The sequence below is a fragment of the Neofelis nebulosa genome, chromosome 3 (assembly GCF_028018385.1).
Source record: "Neofelis nebulosa isolate mNeoNeb1 chromosome 3, mNeoNeb1.pri, whole genome shotgun sequence".
Taxonomy (NCBI): domain Eukaryota; kingdom Metazoa; phylum Chordata; class Mammalia; order Carnivora; family Felidae; genus Neofelis; species Neofelis nebulosa.
Genome location: NC_080784.1, coordinates 77,128,313 through 77,151,580, shown reverse-complemented (window position 1 = coordinate 77,151,580; position 23,268 = coordinate 77,128,313). Strand labels below are relative to the sequence as shown.

General features: G+C 46.2%; 1 protein-coding gene across 2 annotated transcripts in view; it reads left to right on the top strand.

Annotated features, from left to right (window-relative positions):
• FHIP1A (FHF complex subunit HOOK interacting protein 1A) overlaps positions 1 to 17,806 on the top strand; it is a 248,154-nt gene extending 230,348 nt beyond the window's left edge. For both annotated transcript variants that reach the window (XM_058721167.1, XM_058721168.1), the window contains 4 exons: positions 1,343 to 2,488; positions 9,290 to 9,468; positions 9,828 to 9,966; positions 17,064 to 17,806. In XM_058721167.1, the coding sequence (XP_058577150.1) occupies positions 1,343 to 2,488; positions 9,290 to 9,468; positions 9,828 to 9,966; positions 17,064 to 17,317 (1,718 nt within the window). In that variant the 3' untranslated portion in view covers positions 17,318 to 17,806. The remainder of the gene's footprint in view (positions 1 to 1,342; positions 2,489 to 9,289; positions 9,469 to 9,827; positions 9,967 to 17,063) is intronic.
• The last annotated feature ends 5,462 nt before the right edge of the window (positions 17,807 to 23,268 follow it).

The following is a 23,268-nucleotide window of genomic DNA, read 5'->3' as shown; positions in this document are numbered from 1 at the left end:
AAATTAATAATTTACTTGGCAGTACAAGTTATTTTAAATGTATTTTCCTATTCGGTAAACTAGTCCAGATATCTTCTATTTTCCTACCAATAGTCATTTTTTAGAACATATTTGACAACTGATGTCTTTTTTTATTTACTAAGAAAGTTGTTCCAAGAATGATTCTGGGGCTGACCTTGCTGCATAATTCGAAATTTAAATTAGACAAGCGATTGTTGAATGCCTACAACTTGCCACATTCTTTCCCTGTATTCACATTTAATCCTTTGAAGAAAGTAGTATTTCCATTTTACACAGGAAGAAACATACTCAGAGGAGTTGACTTGTTCAAGGCTACACAGCTGATGGGTCCTCTGATTCCAAATTCCACATTCTTTCCACTCTCCCACTCTGGGATCGCCTTACAGTGGAGTGCCCTAATGGATGAACAGTGGCGTAGGTGGGTGGGTAGACAGGTAATGCAATTCATAATTCTGGTCTGGCCTGGCAGAGATTTAGATAATGAAGAGACAGGAAGCTTGCAAAGGTGTGGCATCGAACAAAGTGTGAACGGGGGTTGACGTGAGACAGCCTGTGCTTGAGTTGTGCTCCGCCCCTGAGTAGTTGGGTGATCTTTTGTCTCTGAGCCTCAGTTTCTTTGCCTGTAAATGGAGAAAATGATATCTGCCATACAGGGCTGTTGGGAGGGGTAGTGTTGAAAAAGCACCTGCCATGTAAGTTCTCCATTTAAGAAATGGTAGAGTTCATCGGGCTCTGTGCTGACACCTTGGAGCCTGGAGCCTGCTTCAGATTCTGTGTCTCCCTGTCTCTCTGCCCCTCCTCCGCTCGTGCTCTCTCTGTCTCTCAAAAATAAATAAACATTTAAAAAAAGAAGAAGAAGAAGAAAAGAAATGGTAGAGTTCTGGGGCACCTGGGTGGCTCAGTCGGTTAAGCGTCAGATTCTTGATTTTGGCTCAGGTCGTGATCTCACGGTTTGTGGGACTGAGCCCCGCATCAGGCTCTGCACTGATAGTGTGGAGCGTTCTTGTCTCTCTCCCTCTCTCTACCCCTCCTCTGCTCTCTCTCTCTCTCAAAATAAATAAAATAAACTGAAAAAAAAAAAAAAGAAATGGTGGAGTTCTAGGTCTCCTCTATGATTCTATAACTTCTATGAAGACAGACATTCTGTTCTTCTTAAAATCTAACCATTTTTCTACTCAGAAGTTACTAGAACTAAAGTAGCTGGCGGGACAAAATCTTAGCAGCCAAGTGAGTCACATCTGTGTCCACTACCTTTGTCTCCCCACCTGTTGTACGTGTAAGCAGGGGGCTCGTTCTGATTCGTTTCTGCCTCCCGTGGCAGGGGCCGTGGAGCAGCCAGTGCCCCAGGTGTCGTCTCCGTCGGCCTGCATCGTGGAGTACGGCAAAGCCCTGGACATCAGCTACCTGCAGTACCTGTGGGAGGCCCACACCAACATCCTCCGCTGCATGAGGGACTGCCGAGTCTGGTCCGCCCTGTACGATGGAGACTCCCCTGACCCGGAGACGTTTGTCCAGAGTCTGACGGAGGACAGCGCCGTCGGCTCCCCCTATCCTGTGTTCAGGCTCCCGCAGCAACTCCCCAGGAAGACGGGCTCTCCGCTGCCTCCAAGAAAGGAGAAGAGCCACACGGAGCTGGAGTGGGATGACAGCTATGACACCGGCATCTCCTCAGGGGCGGACGTGGGCTCCCCCGGGCCTTATGACGATCTGGAGAATTCGGGCCCGCCGGCACCAGTCGACCCCCCCAGACACATCCAGGAGATGAAGAAGAATGCCATCCTGCTCTTCAAAGGGTCCTACATCGAAGAGTCTGACTTCCAGGATGATGTGATGGTGTACCGGCTGTGTGCCGAGAAGGACTCTGAGGACACTAGGAAGGTACAGGCGGAAACCGCCAGGCCCGCAAGCCAAGCCCAGACTGAGGTTCAGGGTCCTGCCCTGAACAACGGCCCCCTGCCCAGCCCTCCGTCAGGCACAGATTCAGAGGAGGAACACGGTAGGGACAATTCAGACCTGTTCCCAAATGCGTCCAAGGGACCGAAACAAGAAGAGGAGGCGGCAACAGCCCCGCAACCGAGCGCGGAGTTAGCGCCTCCCATCTCCGAGGCTGAACACGATTCAAAGCCGATGGTCATTAACCCAGGGGGTGAAGATTTCATCACCCAGTATGACCAAATCATTAAAGAACTAGATTCGGGCCCCGAGGGCTTGACAGAAGAGAATTTCCCCTCGCCTGGTGTCTTGCATCTCAAGGGAGAGCAAGAGGGGAAGGAAGAAGAGAGCAAAGGAGAAAAGGAGGACGAAGAGGAGGAGGCCGGGGAGAAGGCCCTGGAAGAGGAGGACGACTTTGATTCTTTTATAGCAGACACTCCCACCATCGACACCGCGCCGTCCCCGTTTGGGGTGAGAGATGAGACTGCCTTTGCCAGTCAGCCTCCCGTGAGGACTCAGAGCACCCCGTTCACAGGTGATGATCTTCGCTCGCTTTCTGATTTCTGCTTTTGTAAGTACTTGGACGTATTGTAACGAGGAAGTACGGTAGGTGGAGGCAAGGCGCATTGCCACTTTACCTAACAGAGTGGGGAGAGTGGATTTGTGAAGAGCACAGAGAGGTGGTTTCATGTTACCTTGTCATTCTAGGGGTCTATTTTGGACCCCAGCCAATCAGAGGATGCATTTCACAGCTGGGTAACTGCTTCCCTTGATATGTGTGTGATAAAATAATAGGACTGATGAAACCACACAAAAAATCCAGTCTCAGTATTTGATAGCCTCATTTCCCTTAGTCTACTAATTTTTCTCCATGGCATGTGTTTTTGTATAGAAAAAAGGTACGGTTTCCCCCACTAGAATCATAGGCTCCGCGAAGGCACAGTTGTTGGATTTTCTCTGCTCTTTCCCAGCACCTGAACAGAGAACAGAGCACAGGGCAGGTGCTCAGAATAGCTGCTGAATAAAGACAGCTGTATACACACGTCAGAGACCATTGGAGCTAGGTATGCCTTTGCCCCGGAGCTCATTTCAGGTAACTGCAAAATCTTTACCCAAAAATAAGTAGAGTGGACCCCCATAAACCTGTAACTCTGCCAACGAATGGGTGTGTTCCAGCATACATCCCTAACAACAGGTAGGAACCGGGTAAGAGCCCAAGGGATAGGTTAGGATATCAGACATGTGGATTGGGGTGAGGAGTTATGATAGAAAACATCATTAAATATTAGCCAGTAATGTCTGAATCTGCAAATTGGGGTGCGGGGGGAACTGGCACAGGGGGCTCATCAAACTCAGGGAAGGCTGGTGTGGGACCCCTGAGCAGTGTCTAGGTAACCGGGAGAGATTCCCCCCCCTTTAGGGGCTGACACCGCAGAGGGACAGACAGCGACGTTGGAGTCAGGCCTGTGGGGGATTCCTGGCTGTAGCATGTCCAGCTCTGAGGTCCTAAACCCTCCCCTTTCTCCTGTGAGGACTGAATGGGAACCCCAGGGCGTGTGTGTTGTTATCACTCTTACAGGCAGCCCCCAGCAGCCTTGGCTGAGGCTTGCCTTTCTCTGGCAGGCGGGGAGCAGCTTGGTGGGACCGGCCCGCTGTGCTCCACCTCCTTGGATCACCCAAAATAGATGAGATCACATTATCTTCCGGCCCAGTCTGGTAGGCTTCCTGTGATTTCAAGTGGCTCTTCCAGCCTCCTCCTGTATTTATTCATCTATTTACTGAGGCCTGAAGATTTATTTAAAGAGGGAGAGAGCTTTTAATTCCACAATTAAAAGGCTTGAGGTTCTAGTGGAGATAACATTTCAGTGTGAATGGGTTTTAATTAAAATTCAATCAGTCAGTCCATCAGAAGAAGGATTAGATAATCTCAGTTTGCCCAGGTGATAAGGGGAGGGGGCTGGAGGTGGGGTAGGGAGCAGGAGGGCCCTGGCTGCCTGAAGGGGGGCAGAAGTAACCTAGCACACACCCGAATTTTGCCTGGGGCCTGCCCCATTTACTCTGGCCCAGCTGGAAATCTCCACTTTGCAGAGCTCTTGGGGGTGTGAGGGCCACCCAGGGCTAATGAGGGTTGCTCTTTAGAATAGAACGCTGGCTTTCTTGTGAAAGAGCTTCGTCCCTGGGAAATATGTAAATTGCGGAAACAAAGTATAGCTTAGGGCAAGAAGAAAAAGGGAATACAACACTTTATCAAATAACATCAGTGTTCTGCATAGGATACACCTGAGAACCAACAAAATGTGAGTTTTTTTTATACATATAGGTAATTTTAACCAAAACTTTGCTTTTTCCCTCCTTTGAAATTTGTACACAGCTTCAGGAAACATCTTTTCTCTTTCCATGTATATAAACTTTGTAGTTTCCAAACTCCTGAGTGTGTTGTGTAGCAGTAAGCGTAACTTCTGTCTCTCCGTGGAATCCTGATTTCCACCGAAATGAATTTGCTTCTCACGACGATCAAAGCATTCCATTTCATTTATCTAATTAACTCTATTTGTGCATTCAGCAGTCTTGTATTGATCTCCTAATATTTGGCAGGTTCTGTGCCAGATACTAGGACAGAAAACTGAAGGGGTTCACAGACTTTCAGAGGAGAGATCAAGAAAGAATTGTACTCAGTGAGAAAAGCATTATTTTCTTAAGTTTATTTGTTTATTTTGAGAGAGAAAGAGACTCACAGAGTTGGGGGGAGGGGTAGAGAGAGAGGGAGAGAGAATCCCAAGCAGGCTCCATGCTGTCAGAGTAGGGCCCGATGTGGGGCTTGATCCCACGACCCTGGGACCATGACTTGAGCCAAAATTAAGACTCAGACACTTAACCAACTGAGTCACCCAGGTGCTCCAAAGAAATGCATTATTAGCGATTGTGTGTCACACGTCTTAGGGGAGCCCAGTGGCGGGGGGAGTGGGAAAGACTTCACAGAAGAGGGGTACAAACAGCGGATAGAAGCTCTCAGGTAAAAGTGGCTCAGAATGATCATCTGGAGAAGAGGAAACAACAGGCAGAAGACAAAGGAGCCTGACAGCGCAGGCACAGGTGTGACAGAGCGTGGATCCTGTGAGACAGTGAAGTGTCTGAGAGCGGAAGCCAGAAAGCTTGGTTGGTGCCACCTTATGGGGAGGGGGTCTTTGGGCCAAGCTGAGGAACAGGGACCTTGCGCTGCTGGCACTGAAGAAACCCTGGAAGCGTTTGAGTTGGCAAGTGATGTGACTGGGTCTGTGTTTGAAAGGCCAGCCTAGAGTAATAGGGAGAGAGAGAGCAGGTGGGAGCCTGCTGTCACTGTGGCAGAATTCAGAATGCACTCATGCTCTGAGTTCTGTTCCTCGGAACGTCTCACAGTCTGTATTCACACGTATATGCCAAGATATATTTACAAGGATGTCTGTTGAGGTGTTGTTTATAATAGAAAAAGACTGGAAACAACCCAAATGTCCACTAGTAGGAGACTGTTTTATGAATGTAGTACCCATGGTGACTGAATAGCTTGCAGCCTTGTGCTGAATGAGACCGCTCTGTATGTGCTGCTATGGGACAGTCTCTAGGGTAGAGTGTTCGATGGAAAAGCAAGGTGCAGGATAGGGTGTGGAAGATGTCATCATTTGATCAAAAAAAAAAAAAAAAAAAAAAGAACCAGGATACACACACACACACACACACACGTGTGCGCGGGCAGAGGCAAGGCAGTGTGTTGGTGAAAAGAAGCAGCACTGGAAACAGATGGGCTGGATTACAGTTGTGACTTTTCATTTATTGGCCATGTACACTTAGCGTTCTGCCTCATCGTTCAATGGGGATAATCAACTTCGTAGGCTCCTGTAGAATATTTAAGTAAGTTGATACATGAAAAGTGTGGAACGCTTAGAACACTGCCTGGCACGTAGTGATTAGTAAATGTTTTAAATAATAATTCAATTATTATTCTATTATATATGTATTATTATATTCTATATATAATATATAGAATGTATATATAGAATATATACATTCTATATATATTCTATATATATATTCTCTCTCTATATATATATATATTTATATATATCTATATATAATCTATATATCTATATATATATTCTATATATATATAGAATATATATTCTATATATATTCTCTCTCTATATATATTTATATATATCTATATATCTATATATATTCTATATATGTAATATATACATATATATTCTATATATGTAATATATAGATTCTATATATGTAATATATAGAATATATATATATAGAATATATATATATTCTATTATATATGTATATATATATTTCTGGAAGAACACGTTCTAATCTGTTAACAGGGGTTGCCTCCAGGGATGAAGGCTATTCTTTATTTTATAGTTCTGTACTGTTTGAAGAAAACTAAAAAAAAAAAAATCATTTAAATCTCTACTAAAATAGAAAGACCATTGCTGGAGTCAAGACAAGCAACCATGGGATTCAGACCTCAGGCAGAGCTGGCAGAGAGGTGGCAGTGAAGGCCCACATTCAGGAGGTATTTCCAGCATGGGACCAGCAGAGCCAAGGCACGGAATTGATGGCCGCTCCATTCTTGGAGTTAGAGAAAAGAGGAGGAGCGGGCGGGTAGGTGGGGGCAGGGGAAGAGGGCACATGAGAGGGGAGAGACGTGAATGACACGTTGTCTTGTTATTCTGAGAAATTAGTATTTGCTGGGTGGGGAGTTTGCCTGTCCTAGAAGAAGAGAGGAAGAAGAAACACACTGCCCACCCCACCCTGCACACACACCTGTGGCTTTCTAAATTGTAGCTGAGTTTTTTCTGATTTTCAGCTGCTTAAGAGTTTCCCCTAGCAACTGTTTGTTGCCAGGCAGTTTTTTTTTTAAGTGCTGGAAATCAACTAAGAATAAAAGAGGAATTTGAAAGGGTTTCATGGATGTTTCTTATTGCACATGCCTAAGAAGTTGTAATTAATGTCATTAGTGGATTATGACAGTTGCTGGTCTTGACCTAACGTTCTGTCATTCAGAACAGAGATGGTGATGCCACTCGCTCTCCACAGGGGGCTGGTCTGTTTCCCTCCCCTGTAGTAGCGGTAGACTGTACCTGCTCTGCCCTGGGCACCTGCAAGGTCGGCACATCTCATGTGCATTGGATGGCTACACGGGCAAAGTACAGTCTCGGGCCATGGGAGGGCAGGGTTGGACTCTCATTAAGGACATGTGTTTGTTTATAGGGGATTCTATCTACCTCAAGGGACTGAATTCACCTGTCTTGGCTTCCTCTGGAGGAAAATAGATGCTGAGCCAGGGACTGCAGGGCAGTGGGGGAGGGGGCGGGAGGGGAAGAAAGGGAAGACCTGGCCGGGAGTCAGGGAGGATGAGGGCAGTAGCCTTCACCTTGTACCTCTACCTGAAAAGCTTGAATTGGGTTGTGATGCCTTCAGAAGAGTTACTAGTGACATTTCCAGGGTTTTTGATGAAGCCTCTTTAAGGTGCTTTCAAAGTGGGATTCTCATCCAGTTTCTGAATGTGTTTGGCACACTCCCAGTTGTGTTTTGTGAGCAGGGCCTCTGCGAAGGCTCTCTACTCAGAGAGTTCATTGAACGCCTGTGTTGTGGAAAGTGAGGAGCTCTGTCCATCCCAGAGATGGGGAAGTTGAGGCTCATCTAAATACATGAGGGGGTAGTACCTTTCTGTTTGAGGCCCCAGTAGAAACATCCTCTGCAACCCCAGCGACAGGAATATTGCCATCATCCAGGGGTAAAGGGTTCAGGTTTGGTGTTCCCAATTCTCACAGATGGCTTCTCTTTTCTTGCAAAGGGTTTTACTGTCTTACACCACCAAGGCTTCTGAATTAAGCATCTTGTGGTAAAGTATGTTTTTGTCAAACTCGTATTAATGTTGGTGAAATCTTCGTAAGGCACGTGTATTCATCAAGGGTGATGTGCTTTTGTTATAAAGATGCCGTGGTTTAGAGGCATCATCAATAGCTCCACTGGGGGAAATGCAGAATTCTCATTCATTTTGCTTAATGGACCGCTTTTATGGTAAAAATGGAAAATGTCTTCAAGTAATTTTATTAATGCCAGATTAATTTTTTTGATTTTCCCTGTCTTCAATGAATTCCCACATAAAGCACATTAATTTTCTCACGATCCAAATTAGTCAAAGCCTCTTTTTGCCTAATTATTTATGAACTACTTTTGCAGTCATATAGATTTTCTTTCTTGAGGAACCTATGACGCCTCAAACTATAACTCCCCAAATTGAGTCTCTCTTCTCCCTCCCTCCCCTCCTCCACCGGAAGATTAAAGTATTGTTACCCAGGTGCCCAATGCCATTAAAATTACAGCCCAGGCCTCATTCACCCCTGGTTTTTCTCTTCTTCCGATTCTTCCACATGGTGATATTTCACAAGACGGGATCTTTCTCTGGGTGCTTCTTGTGGATAGACAATCCCTGTTCACATGTTGCTACTTGGCAAACATAGTTTGTGTGTGTTTGCTATTCTTTACTAGCACAAAGGTTTTTTTGTTACTAAAACTTTTGCTGGTTTCTGATGTTTGTGTGAAGCCCTACAGTATGCGTCTTCATGAGGTGATTGAATATCATGGTTTTGAGCTCTGGCAGTTCCGGGAAATATGGCAACGTTATGGAGTATATTTTAATTTAAAAAAAATTTTTTTTTAACGTTTATTTATTTTTGAGACAGAGAGAGACAGAGCATGAACGGGGGAGGGTCAGAGAGAGAGGGAGACACAGAACCTGAAACAGGCTCCAGGCTCTAAGCGGTCAGCACAGAGCCCGTATTTTAATTTTTTTTAATGTTTGTTTATTTTTGAGAGAGAGAAAGCTTGACCAGGGGAGGGGGCAGAGAGAGGAGGGGGGGGGGACAAAGGATCTGAAGCAGGCTCTCCACTGACCGCAGCGAGCTCGACGCAGGGCTCAAACTCATGAACCATGAGATCATGACCTGAGCTAAAGTTGGACCCAAGTGCCCCGAAGTGTATCTTTAAAATTATGCTTCCTCTGACTTTTTTCAAGGTCTGTGATAATTTTCAAAGCTTCAAAACTGCTCATAGAGTCAAAATACCAGCTCCCATGCACGTATCCCTGCTTTCTCCTGGTGGTGGTGGTTTGCTTCATGTTCTGCTTTGAGGCAGGAGAAGATCTGGCTCAATTTGCTGTTTCTGTATTTGATCTGCACCTGGCGGACCCACGGTTTGGGAGCGGTGGCCCCGGTGCCTCCTGAGTTGTCGAGGAAAGATGTCATCTGTGCTGAGCCAGCCCTGATGCCTTGTGCTCTTCCTGCAGGCCCATTCATCAGCGTGGTCCTGTCAAAGCTGGAGAACATGCTGGAGAACTCTCTACATGTTAATTTGCTACTTATCGGGATCATTACTCAGCTAGCCAGCTACCCGCAGCCTCTCCTGCGCTCCTTTCTGCTCAACACCAACATGGTCTTCCAGCCAAGTGTCCGCTCCCTCTATCAGGTACGTTAGCTGAGCCCATATCCATACCTGTTGATTTTATGGGTGCTAAGGAGAGGGCTGCTTCTCTCCTTTCCCCTGTTATTTTGTTGTTTTTCTAAAATCCCTCGGTTCTAATTCATTTGCTCTCCTTCCCCGTCCTATGACACCAGTTGTGTGGATTATTCTAGACAAACTGAAAAGCTTCATTTAGCTTGATGTTTCAAGGGCGCCCTACCAAGAACACCCAGGCAGTTAAAAACAAGCAAATGCCTGATATCATAAAAGTTCTGGCAACGAGGGCTGTACCAGAAAGATGTATCGATAACTGAGGGTGGGATTCCATTGTGGAGCATTCACATCATTAATGTCGCTTTTGACAGGTCCTTGCATCTGTGAAAAACAAGATTGAGCAGTTTGCTTCTGTGGAGAGAGACTTCCCGGGGCTCCTCATACAAGCCCAGCAATACCTGCTCTTCCGAGTGGACATGTCTGACATGACCCCTGAGTCACTAACCAAAGGTAAGTCAGGTGTCTCTTCTGTGTCTCTCCTCCAACTGTTCTTCCATTTCCCCAGCCTCCTGACTTGGGCTCACAGATGCTGTGCTGGCTCCTGGGCCTTAAAAGCATCTAAATACATCTTCATTTTCCCCAACAGGGGAGAGCCGCCTCTTCGCGTTCTGAAACCTAAGAAAAGTCTCCCCAGGGGCGCCTGGGTGGCGCAGTCGGTTAAGCGTCCGACTTCAGCCAGGTCACGATCTCGCGGTCCGTGAGTTCGAGCCCCGCGTCAGGCTCTGGGCTGATGGCTCGGAGCCTGGAGCCTGTTTCCGATTCTGTGTCTCCCTCTCTCTCTGCCCCTCCCCCGTTCATGCTCTGTCTCTCTCTGTCCCAAAAATAAATAAAAAACATTAAAAAAAATTAAAAAAAAAAAAAGAAAAGTCTCCCCTGCTTGCACCTGGCCTGCTCCCGGCTGGGAGGGCTTAGTAGGACATTTGCTTGCCTCCCCGAGAGTGGTCAGGGAGGAGTGCTGCATGTTGTTGCTTGGCTAGAATAAATAACTTGGCGTGTGTGGGCCAGAAAGAGGCATTATGTGCACACCCTGAACCATTTTTTGGCCAGTCCTGCCCTGGGGAGGGCATCCGTTCTCTTTATTATGTTTTCAGAGACTCTCAGGCCCCAAATAAATGTGCTTTAGGGCTCCGGAAGGTAAAAACTATTCACTTGGACTGGGAGAAGGAAAGCTTCTGCTCAGCCTCAAGTTTCTTTTTTTTTTTTAACGTTTATTTATTTTTGAGACAGAGAGAGAGTATGAACGGGGGAGGGTCAGAGAGAGGGAGACACAGAATCTGAAACAGGCTCCAGGCTCCGAGCTGTCAGCACAGAGCCCGACGCGGGGCTTGAACTCACGGACCGCGAGATCGTGACCTGAGCCGAAGTCGGCCGCTTAACCGACTGAGCCACCCAGGCGCCCCTTTTTTTTTTTTTTTTTTTAATTTTTTTTTAAAATTTTTTTATTTTTTTTAATTTTTTTTCAAGTTTCTGAGAGTAGTGCCTTTTCGTCAGCTCTAGTGGTGCCAGGCGGGGGGGTAGGGTGGTGGTCGGAGCAGAGCAGGAGAGCCGAGGATGGTCCTGCGGGCCGGCCAGGCCTGGGGAGCACCTCCGCTTTGCCTCGCTTCAGCTCAGGCTGGACGGGTTTGATGGCCAGTTGTATTCTGAGCCAAGATTTAGGCCGAGGTGAGTGCAAACTAGTAAATGACCCATATTACACTGGCTTTTGCTCATCACACGACCCGGACAAGCCAGGCTTCCTGTGGCCGGTGAACAGTGGAGAGCGTGGGGCTCCCAGTTTCCGGCTAAAGGCGTGCGATCAGAAACAAGATTGAGAGTGAGAGGCAGAAATGTAACTTGGGGCAACTTTTAAACCTGTAAAGGTAGCTGAAAGATCCCGGAACTCTGATGGCTTGACCTTGTCTCTGTGTAGCTATTTCCTCTTGGTCACTGGGCCTCACTGAGCCTCCTGTTCCTTGACTTTTAAATGAAGAATTTGTTTTCTATCTCAAGTCCTTTTGGCTGTAGAGCTCTGACTGTGAAGAGCCTTCAGGGCACTGCAAGGCAGACTTTGAAAGACAGGTGGGCCTGTGCCACTGGGAGATGAGGGGGCAGGCTCCAAGCTTTGGCCCTAGAGAAGAGTAGTCCAGGCTGGGCCGGGCCATTCACGGAGGGGGAGTAGCCCCCACGTCTCTGTGGAAAGGTGGGCTGTGGGCCCGCGTGGCCTCTCCTAGCTCCTGGACTACTGGTCTGTTAGTTGTGTTCCTCCTGAACCCAGAGCACACCGCTGTAGCTCACCCTGTGAGCATTAGCTTTTGTTCAGTAACAAACCACTGCAGCAACTCCGTGGTTTAAGAGAAAGTCATTTATGAGTGCTCACGAGTCTGTGTGGTTGCCCGGGTTTTCTGATCTGGGCCAGCCTCGGCTGATTTTGCCTGGACTTGCTTATGTGTGGCCATCAGCGGGTGGCTGGATGTCTGGGATGGCCTCACTCATATGGGTGGTTTCTGGCTGGGGTGATGGGGATCGTGGGGGTCTGTATTACTCATCATCCAGAGGGTTCGCCCCGGCTCGTCAACATCACGGCTGTAGGTTTCCAAGAACGAGAGCAGGATTGTACAAAATCTTTTGAGGCTCTGTCTCGGGACCCAAACAAGGTCAATTCTGCTACATTCTGTTGGGCAACGCAAGTCATGGGGCCAGCCCAGGTTCAAGAATGGAGCCAAACTTCCACCTCTCCATGGCAAGGGCTAGAAGAATTGTGGACATTTTTACAATCTGTAGATGGAAGGTGGCATGCCTCTTCTTACATTACACTCCGTGCTTGGTCTTCATTTGTAGTTTTCAATTTGTAACGTGCTTTCCGAGGCAATCTTGTTTTCAGATAGCACGGTGCAGTGGGCGAGAAGGATACTACTGGCTTCATTTTCGTATAAGGCAACCGAAATTAGGTGCCTGGAGTAGTCCGCCAGGGTCATGAGGCTCAGGTGCCTGAGCCTGTCTTGCCCAGTGTGTGGAGCCCAGGGCACAGACGCTGACTGGCTTCCTAGGCTTTCCTTGACCCACACACTCCAGGTGAGGGGTGGTGGGGTGGGGAGTGGTGGGGATCACTCACACCTTGTGCTATGTCCTGGACTGTTTCTTGGCTGTGGATGCCAGGTATGTGCCCAGGGGAACTTGTTCTCACCACATACAGTTGTCAAATGAGCCATAATTGATGCTTTCTAAGGTCTGTAATGTTCAGGGGGCTTTGACTTGTGAGAAGCTTCTCTCGGGGAAGAAGACTTTTCCTTTAACAGAATTGTTCAGGTAAACTTTCCAACTTCTTTCATATTGGCAAAGTGACACCCTCCTCTCAACTTAAAAAGTCTCTAAACTTTCTCACAGAATGAGAAAGGTGTCTGTCCCCTTGCACAAAGCTGACCACCAAAGCATTGAGTGTGATGCGATTGCCTATAAATGAGTTGAATCCAGGAGCTCGAGCGTCATGGTAATGGGCCAGACACTGGGGTTTTCCATGTTTGTGAGCTGTGTACTTTGTCTAGCACTGTGGACGTGGTGGGTGGGGGGAGCCTGTAACGGATTTCTCACCTGACTTTTAAATCTTGCCAGTATTAGTCTTGAAAACCGTCTGTTGCAGCTTTTCAGACCCAGGGCAGCATTTCAGAAAACCACTCCCGATTCTGACATTTATTTATACTTCTCTTCTTCCCTGCCTTTTTCTTCAGGTGCTTGTGCGTGCTTGCTGAGTCCTCTGATGATGGGTGGAACTCGGGTGCCTGCAGCGAGTTCCCCCATCATGCAGGTGCTCTACTCCCTTGGCCTCCTGACAGCCCTGTAAAAAACGAGCCAAAGGGGCGCCTGGGTGGCTCAGCCAGTTAAGCGTCAGACTTTGGCTCAGGTCATGATCTCACAGTTCGTGGGTCGAGCCCCGTGTTGGGCTCTGTGCTGACAGCTCAGAGCCTGGATCCTTCTTCGGATTCTATGTCTCCCTCTCTTTCTGCCCCTCCCCCATTTGCACTTTCTCTCCCTCTCGAATATAAATAAGAACATTAAAAAAAAATAAAAAACAAAAAAACGAGCCTCCTCACTAATGGCTTCAAATAGGGACAGACTTCCTATGCCAGCTGTCTCTTTGTCATCCTTGAGACTGTTGATCTCTGGGATCAGCCACTTCCCCTCAAATGCTTTCCAAACCACAGAGGTTGTATTTGCTTGTATTTAGTTATCTTCAGAGTCCTTTCACTGATCATGAGTTCTGGGAGGGAGGGAGGTCAGGTGGGTGGTATTTCCATTTTACAGAAAAGGAAACAGAGACGTTATATGATAAGCTAGTTGCCAGGTAGGAATCATAACTTGGTTCTCCTTGCTTTTGAACTGAGAGCTTGATGGAGCTTTGTGACACCCTGAGAGGCCACTCCCGTGCTAACAGCACAGCCTGCTGGGAGGGTTTCCCTGCAAATCTTAGGTCTCCCTCACTGGGCACGCTCCTGCTGCTGCCTTATTAGTGAAGACAATTTTGATTCTTGGATTCAAGTGGGTAAATGAGCCTTGGTGATGACACTTTTTTAAAGTCATGACACTTTTTGAATTCGTGGATGAAGCTAGAATAATGAACCACAAAAACCCTTTTTTTGGGAGGAAGGAGGAGTGAATTTGAAAGAGAAAGATGGAGATGAGGAAAATGAACCATCCAGGGAGGTCAGTTGTAGGGAAGAGCTGTTGTTGGTCAGTTCCTTCCCTCATTCGTTCATTCAGCAAATGTTTATTAGCTTCTGCTATGAATAAGGAAGTGGGTTGGGTGTTGTGAAGGACACATCGCCTAGGGGCTCAGCTCTCAGAAAACTCAAGGTCTGATAGAGGAGGAAAAACAAACAATACAAGGTTAAAGGGCCACATTGGCCTTTGCTGGTTAATAAAATGGGGTGGGAGGCTAGAGCAGGGAACAACATTTGGGGCAGGAAACAGGAAGTCTGTGAAGTCAGTGGCAGCTGAATTGCTGATGATATGATGGATGACCCATCAAGAGGTCCCTGTGTACATTATGCCTACTGGCTCATTTTTTTTTTTTTACCTCTTGTTTGTTGATTTATTGAGGTATAATTAACATACAATATTAGTTTTCAGTGTACAACATTGATTCAACAATTCTGTGCACTACTCAGTGCTCATCACGGTGAGTGTAGTCACCACCTGTCACCAAACAACATCATTACAGTGTTATTGACTTTATTCCCTCTGCTTTACTTTTTGTCTTATAACTAGAAGTTTATACCTCTTAATCCTCTTCATCTGTTTCACCCGTCTCCCTACCCATCCCTCCTCTGGTGACCATCAGTTTGTTCTCTATATTTAAGAGTCTGTTTTTTGTTTTTCTTTGTTCATTTGTGTTGTTTCTTAAATTTCACATGTAAGTGAAATCATACGGCATTTGTCTTTTTCTGTCTGACTTATTTCACTTAGCAGAATACTCTCCAGGTTCGTCCACGTTGTTGCAAAAGGCAAGAGCTCGTTCTTTTTTATGGCTGAGTAATATTCCGTTATATATGTACTATATCTTCTTATCCACTCATCCATTGATGGACATTTAGGTTACTTCTGTGTCTTGGCTCTTGTAAATAATGATGCAGTAGAGGGCTGCATAGATCTTTCAGATTAGTGTTTTTGTTCTTTTTGGGTAAATACCCAGAAGTAGAATTACTGGATCATACGATAATTCTATTTTTAATTTTATTGAGGAACCTCCATACTGTTGTACACAGTAGCTGCACCACTTTGCATTCCCACCAAACAGTGCAATAGGGTTCCTTTTTCTCCACACCCTCGCCAACACTTGTCATTTCTTGTTTCTGATTTTAGCCATGCAGACAGTTGCAAAGTGAGATTTCATTGTGGTCTCATTATTCAGGTCTTTTGCCCATATTTAATTGGATTATTTGTGTTCTGGGGGTTGAGTTTCCTATTGACTCACTTAATCCTTACAACTCTGTGAGCTTTTGACACATGAGGACATTAAAGTACAGAGAGGTAAAGCAACCTCCCTGATGTCACTCAGCCACTAAGTGGCAGAGTGTGTGCTCTTCTTAACCACTGCACTGGGGTCTCTTGAGGCTAGTGAGATCTAGAGGAGCAGAGATATGGGGAAGAGAATTCCATGGATAGTGCAGGTCTTGGCCTGGGATTACTGCCTATGAGAAATGGGTGTCCCATTTCTCACTTGTAGCCAGGCCAGCTTCCTTTGTGAGTTTTGCTGGACCCTTTGAAGAGCTGCGGTGCTGGAGGACTCCCGTGGGGGTCCCAGAGGGTGGTCTCCAAGGCTGGCCATGGACCTCAGCGATCTCAATACTTTTGTCCTCACTTTCTTGTCCGGATGTGTTGTGTGTTTCTGCTGAAAGGTGGCAGCAGACAGATCCTTTACAACTTTTCCAGTTCTTCATGGAATGAAGTGTGATAAACTCTAATCTAAAAGATATGTAAAGCAGTAAAGCAGAGGATTTTTTTTTTCACACTAAAGACTATAGTAGTGAGATGTGGAAAGTACTATAAATGTCAAGAATTTTTAGTACTGTAGTTAAGCGACACTCTGAGAAGTGTTGAAAAATGGGACTGAATTCTAAAAAGCAGCCAAAATAATGAAGAACTTGAATATAATGATTTATAAAGAGTAGTGAGCCTATTTGAGTAGGGGCAGACGGACGCATAAATAATTCCTATAAATATATGAAGGCTGGAGATATTTAAGAATTAAATAGTGGGGAAAGTTGAACCATTTTAATTAGTAAAACTGATTTGATGTGGAAATGCAAATCATTTGAATATGTTCAAGTTTGGGCTCATCTCATCCTGGACCCGTGTTACTGAAGCTGAGATTGAAACCCCTGAAAACCCTTCTTAGATGGAAGCTTCTAAGCCACTTGCTGCCACTAGATGCCCATGGTGGTGGGAAGTTCCCAATCTGGTCGGTCTTCCTAGCACCCAGCTTCCTCTCCGTTATTTCCAACCTTTAAAAGGCTTCTTCCATTCTGTTCTTCAAAAAAGGCTGGAGATCCCAGCCAGGAGCTGGGGGTCCTCAGGGAGCCCTCGAGGCCGAGCTACAGAGAGCGTGGAGTGGCTTGGTTAGCCCAGCTTGCCTCCTGCAGCTCTGCTTTAATTGGTAAAGGTAGGATGGTTCCCCCAACACCAGGGGAGCAGGTGGAGCCTCTGGACGCCCCCAGATAACACGTGGTGAGTTAAGTCTTCACTTGGTGGGATGCAGTGGCAGGAGACACCTTTTTCATTTTTTCCCTTCACCATGTCCTGGGCATGGAGGGTTGCCACAATTGCTGCACGAAGTTCCTTACACAGGATTTTGGATAAAACTCTCGCCATCACATACCTTGTGCTGGCGCCCTGTGTGCGCCACAGGGCGGAGAAGGTACACGTTCAAGGGCTGTGTCTTCGGACTTCAGTTCTAGGAACTGAACCCATGACTAGACAGTCCACCAGCCCCCTCCCCTCAAACACACATACTTAAGAGGGTGGACATAAAGGCCTGTGGAGGGTCGCCCTGACAGTTTTCTTTCTGCTTTCAGATCCCATTCAGGATGCTTCCAGGACAGGAATTGGCAAGAACCTTTTGGATGGTCCCCCAAGAGTGCTTCAGCCCTTCCTGACAAACAGAGCCAAGGTGGCTGGGGTGCCCCCAAGCCTGCCCCTGCCGGTGAGGAACACCATGCTGGCCGCTGCCCTCTTCCCAGAGTTCCTGAAGGAACTGGCTGCCTTGGCCCAGGAACACTCCATTCTGTGCTACAAGATCCTGGGTGACTTTGAGGACTCCTGTTGTTAGTTTTTTTTTTTTTTTTTTTTTTTAATAGAGGTTCTTGTTTTTAAGGTTTTAGCGTCTTGACTGAATGTTAAATGCAAAGCTGCTTACAAAAATTTCTACTTTGATACTTCCTGACAATACTTGATTTGTGGGGAGGGAAATTTTCTGTGTACCTCCTCTTTCTCTAGCCGGGTCTTTCCACCTCCTCTAGAATGTAAGTCTCATAAGCTGGTAACTCCTTGGGCAGGTTTTCTTTTCTTTTTTACTCCTCAATTTTTTGGTATTCTCCCATCCCTTTGAGTCACTTATCTTGCAGCTTAGAGCTTAGATCACACCAAGCAAATACTGGGGTTCCATGATTTCTGGAAGTACCCCGGGTTAGAAGGCTCAGCTCTTCAAATAGCACATGAATGAACATCTGTTCCTGTTGCCTTCTGCATTTTGGTTTCCCTTTTCTAAAAGGGAAGAATAAAGATGGGGCCCTGCTTTCCTCTATCACACAAGCATGTATCATGTGTCCCTTTGCATCTTACTTCCAAGATTTGCACTCTGCCCAACATGTGTTGCCTTATGTTGCAGGCAAATCCATTGGTTTCAGTTGTTTGCCTGGGAAGTCAGATGTGGTTGTGGATAATTTGGAATGCAGGAAAATTTTCTTGTTGCTTGAGAACTTTCTTTAATCAGTGTATCACTTCCTAAACACTGGAAATAGTCTTATTTTAGTAAGATTTGCACAAAATGAAATCTACATAGGCAAACCGTTACATTGGTTTTTAGAAGTTTGATCTGATGGAGAAAGTGGGGTATCATATACTCGGGTATCATTGTTTTGTGTTTTATAAAAGACAGATTTTGTGAAGCTATTTCACAGTGGGTTTTGGGGGGGTAGGGAGGAGTATGGGGCAGGGGAAAGGATAAAGGTGAACTAAATGAAATCTATAAAAACATTGGCAATTATTTTAGATCCTGTTTGCTTTTTCTAATATGTTGCACTTTGTAGAGAAACAAGCACTGTACACTTTGGGACCTGGAATGTAAATGCAGACGGGTCACAGGAAGCCCTGCGAAGCCAAGTGAAGTGCCTGCTGGTGACTCACTACACACAGAAATGCTGCCTTCTGAGTAATGGGGTTCATTAGAAGCCCCCACACGATGTATTAGTGCCTCTGTGCTGCTTTGCAGCCTGCTCCAGGCATAATTATACTTAGCGCCACCGTCTCCTTAAACCACCAAAGAGGGAGAAACACACACAATAACTGTCTGCTAAAAACGAGACCATGAACAGCTGATATTTGTGGACATTCAGTTCCACGCCCCTCTATTTTGAGCAGGGGAGGAGCACATAACAAGGGTGGGCCTCTCTGTTTGGGGGGAAACGGGAAGTCCCAGTTCTTCCCAGTTCTTGTTTTCTTTGTGGGCATCGCTGCTGAGCTCTGGGGGCAGCCACAGGTCTGGCGGTTGTGCCTCAGGAGGACTGGTATGATTTTAATCAGGCCTGTAGCAGAGGAGGGCAGTGGAGGAAAGAATCCCATCTGAGACCTTGCAGAGCAGAGGCTGCCCTTCAGTGTTTCACGGTTCTTGAAGCAGCTTTGTATTAAGAGCTAGCCAGCCCATGGAATGTGGACCCCAGGAGACCTGGCCTGGGCAAGGAGGCTCTCAGTGGCCAGCCTCACAGTGTTTCTAAGTCTAAGCAAGAAACCAAAGATGTCGACCTGTTGTATGTTTCTGACTTCCCATTTGTCTGTCTTGGAAAATGGTTTGCCCAGCTGTGGTACAGCCGCAGGAATGTGTGAGGCCCAGCGGACTGGCCTGGCTTCCTGGCACAGCCTTGTATTCGCAAACCCCCAGGTCTCCACTGGAAAAGAAGGTGGCTCAAGGTAGATTAAGAAAGAGGAACAGGAAGATGGAATGTAAGCTGTAATTTATTATCCTCTAGCTTCGTTTTGGACAAGTATTTACCTCCCAGTTTGGACTGAACAGGTTCAGAAAATGCTGCAGTCATACCTGGAAAGTGTATTCATTGGCTTTTTGGCTGATTTACACTTCTCTCCATTATCTGGTGATGGTGCTGATTCTTCAGTCCATATTGCTTTATTATAGACCACTGTAGTCCCCTGTGTAGAGGGTGCCCTTTTGGAAAGATATTGCTTTTGTGCCTCTTAGCATTTTTAAAAACAGGTACTGAACTAGACTTACCTTAAAGGAGGGCAGAGGTGATCAGTGTCGGGGGTGGGAGACAGTAAAATTAGCTCCCATGGTGGGGTGCCGGTAGCAAACTCACATGATAACCCTATTTGGAATTGGAAACTGGTTCATCTTTCTGCATCCATTATAGGCCTCCTCCACAGTATTGTGTTCAGGGGTTTTCAAAATGAAGTCAGAAATCTGACTTGGAAATGCATTATAGAGAACTGGAAAATCCACACGGTGGAGTGAAACAGCCAGGTAGCTTAGGTAAGGATGGTTGTGGCAATAGTGTGGACATACCAGAGGAAAAACAGCAGAGTCCTGAGGCTATAAATAAGAGAAGAGCAAATATGGCGGGGGGGGGGGAGGGGGGGGTTGGAGGAATGAACTTTGATCTAGGAAGATATGGAGATACTGTACCATAGGTGGGTGACAATGGTAATTCCTTGGTGGGAAAAAAATCATGGTAAAAATCATAAAGTAGTCGGTGGGGCCTGCAGAAATTCTTTTTTGTAATGTAGGGAAAATTTGTAAAGATATTTGGCGTGCTTTAAAATGTGGTCCAAGAGTGTGGTCCCTGCTCCATACGACAGGCTCCTACTCAGATGCTGTGCTACCTGTTGGCAGGCACAGTGGGCACAAACCCTTTGCTGCAGGCCTGAGACCGGAGTCCCTGTGTCTAGCCTGATGGTCCTGGGCAGTGAAAACAACTTGAGGATTCCTGGAACATCACACATGCCTTTCAATTCCCAATGCAGTGTCTGAGGTAAAGTTCCAGATGGAGTAAATTTTATGATTCAAAGTATATGTGTGCACTGGGATATTTAAAATAGATCTTTAGAAACGACCAACTAAATTTTAAAAATTATAAACAAATTCCAGGTGAATTTAGGCTAACGTACAGCTTTTGGGATACAAACTACAATTTCCCAGCCATGAAAGGGGGGTGCCAGAGTAACCAATTAAAGAGATGTAATTTCCTTTATTAATAGATAACTTCCTTTCCTCAGTATTTAAAGGAATTATGGAATTTCCCCCTCTTTACCCAGTACTGGCTTGGAAAATACTTTGACGTATTGATGGCTTGGAACTGCGGTCTCTGTCACATGTAGGGAGGATGCATTCAGTTCTTTTTTGGGTCCTTGGGAGTATCTTTTGCTCAGCAAGTGCCTTTGATTTAGGTCATACGTAATTGTTGGTTTTCAGTCCATTAAGAAAGACCTCACAGAGCTATGGAATTATGGGGAGAGCATCCTCTTACAAATAGACTCCAGAAATAGGATACGAGAATATTTGGGTTGCCTGTTCAGTTTGGGCGGCCAGTGGTACTCAGGGTTGAAAATGGTCTCTGAATCGGCTGGGATGCCATGGTCATGTGGGTTGACATCCAGATCTGGTTGGAGGTTCTGTGCCGTGGAAGCACCGCTCATTCGGAATCAGGATCGGGCATGTCTAGGTTCGTAAGGGAAGCGCTGCCCTGGCTGGGGTGGGCCGTGTCACTGGTGTGAGGTTAAGGATGTGCAGCATCAGCTACGGCTCTCAAGGGCAGTTCAGTTTAATTGCTCATTACCAGTCCTGTGTTTACGGAAGTGGCTGTCAAGCTTGCCATTTTTATGAAACGCTTTATTGCAGGACAGCTATTACTGCACGTGCTACTTCAAGCCACTGGCCCAGACCAGTGTAATTTGTGGGCTTGCTGCGAAGCTCAGCCAGCTCTGCAGTGTTGGCTTTTCCTGGAGGCAGCGGTCCTCTGGGGGCTGAGGCCACACCAGCTTTAAGTCATGGAGAAGATATTCTCAGGCCCCTCTTGCTTCAGCCATCATTCTATAAATCACGCGGCACTAATTCTCCATCAAATCACAGCTTAGAACACTGTCAGACCAGTGTATACTCCACCCTTAAATCACATCAGTGAGGAAACATTTTAAGAAAATGGAGTGGACTCTTTTTTTCCTTTTTGAATGACCATCATAAACCTAATGCTTTAGGAAGAGCTCTCAGAAGACTAAGAATTGTTTTCGGGATAATTTTGCCTCAGTAAATCCTCCCCACGTTCAGGCATTTATTAGGCCATTACTTGTTACAGATTATCCTGGCAGCTCGTTAACTGGATAAACAGGGCTTTCGTGAAAGGTTTTTGGTGACATCCTATGGGGAAGAAGACAGGGACAAGGTTGGGGGCGGGGGTGGCGTAAGTCTTCAGTTCTTTGGCTCTGCACTTTGGATCTGAAGACAGATGATGATTTTGGCTAGGACTGACCCTTCCCATCCCATTGGGTTATTGTGAATTTTGTTCCTGTCTTATGACATGTGAGTAAACCTAACTCACTGTCAGCCACACAGGTTACAAGACTGCCAGTAAGCTCTCTCAGTATGCATTCGATATGTATTTCAGGCATCTTTTGGGGAGCTTAGATTTACTATGTCATTTCAGAACCTGACAAGGGTGATGGAAGCTCTCAGGCCGGATTATAAATTTCACGGAGCTGAGGCTGCAGAAGTCTGTGCTTCTGAGTGTGTCTATGGACTTTTTATTGGGACGAGTCTGCAAAAGGCTTGTAACAAGGCCCCTTTTTGGCCTGGAGATATTTTAAGGGGGAATTTAGTGTTGATCTTAAATGCTTTTTGCTAAATTATTTGATTAAAGGAGGCAAGGAGAGAGGATTTTAATCACATTCTAGCCACCTTTCAATTTAGGGTCATCCGTGTTCAAATAATCCATGAATACATTTGTCTGAAATCTGCCAGAGAAGCATGGCAGCCATTTCCACGCTGCTTTTGGTAATGGGTAAATAACATGACCTTTGAGATAGACTTAGTGTTTTCCCCCCGCAACGCTCGGTAGGGTCCTTGAAATGCAGCAAATTCAGTAGAGATGAAAAACACAGTATGAATTGTGGGTTATTCCCATAAGCTGTGTATCGAATTAACTCAAAGCTCCAAGAGGGTGTGTACTTTCAAAAATTTCATAGCCTTCTTGCAGATAAGCAATAATTAGAAAAGAGATGTGTGTGTGTGTGTGTGTGTGTGTGTGTGTGTATAAGCTCAGCTGAAACATGCTAAACTTGTTATAAATAATGATTAGCTTCTTTTTTTCTGGGGCATGTATACTTTGAGAGACAGGAACAGAAGTTCACCTTGGTACATATGCCTGGACAGTCAAGAAGCTCCTTCCTAGACTCATGTCCAGAATTCAAAGCCTACTTGTTGGCAGCACCAGCCTCTCATCCTAAAAGGCTGTCCACTAATTTGGTTTTATAAACTTAATCAGCATTCACTAAAGTTACTCTGTGCCAGGTACCATGCTAAGTGTTGAGGCTGAGCTTCCTAACTTTCTGCCAGAACCAGCCAGCCAACCAACCAACCAACCAACTTCCTTGTCAACCAACAGAACACATGGTTTGGGCATGACCAGGTCCAGTTGGTTCATGCCATCCTGCGGATGAGCCAGTTTTCCAGCACATTTCCCTCCCAGCCTACAGGTGTGTAGATTCCAATGACAGATGGCAATGGCTTCACATGACATCAACTCACACATCTTCATGAGATTTTCGTTGGAACAGCAACGAAGCAGACTAAATTCTCACTCATGCAAAGATGTATTTAAAACTGTACTTGAGGGGCGCCTGGGTGGCGCAGTCGGTTAAGCGTCCGACTTCAGCCAGGTCACGATCTCGCGGTCTGGTCCGTGAGTTCGAGCCCTGTGTCAGGCTCTGGGCTGATGGCTCGGAGCCTGGAGCCTGTTTCCGATTCTGTGTCTCCCTCTCTCTCTGCCCCTCCCCCGT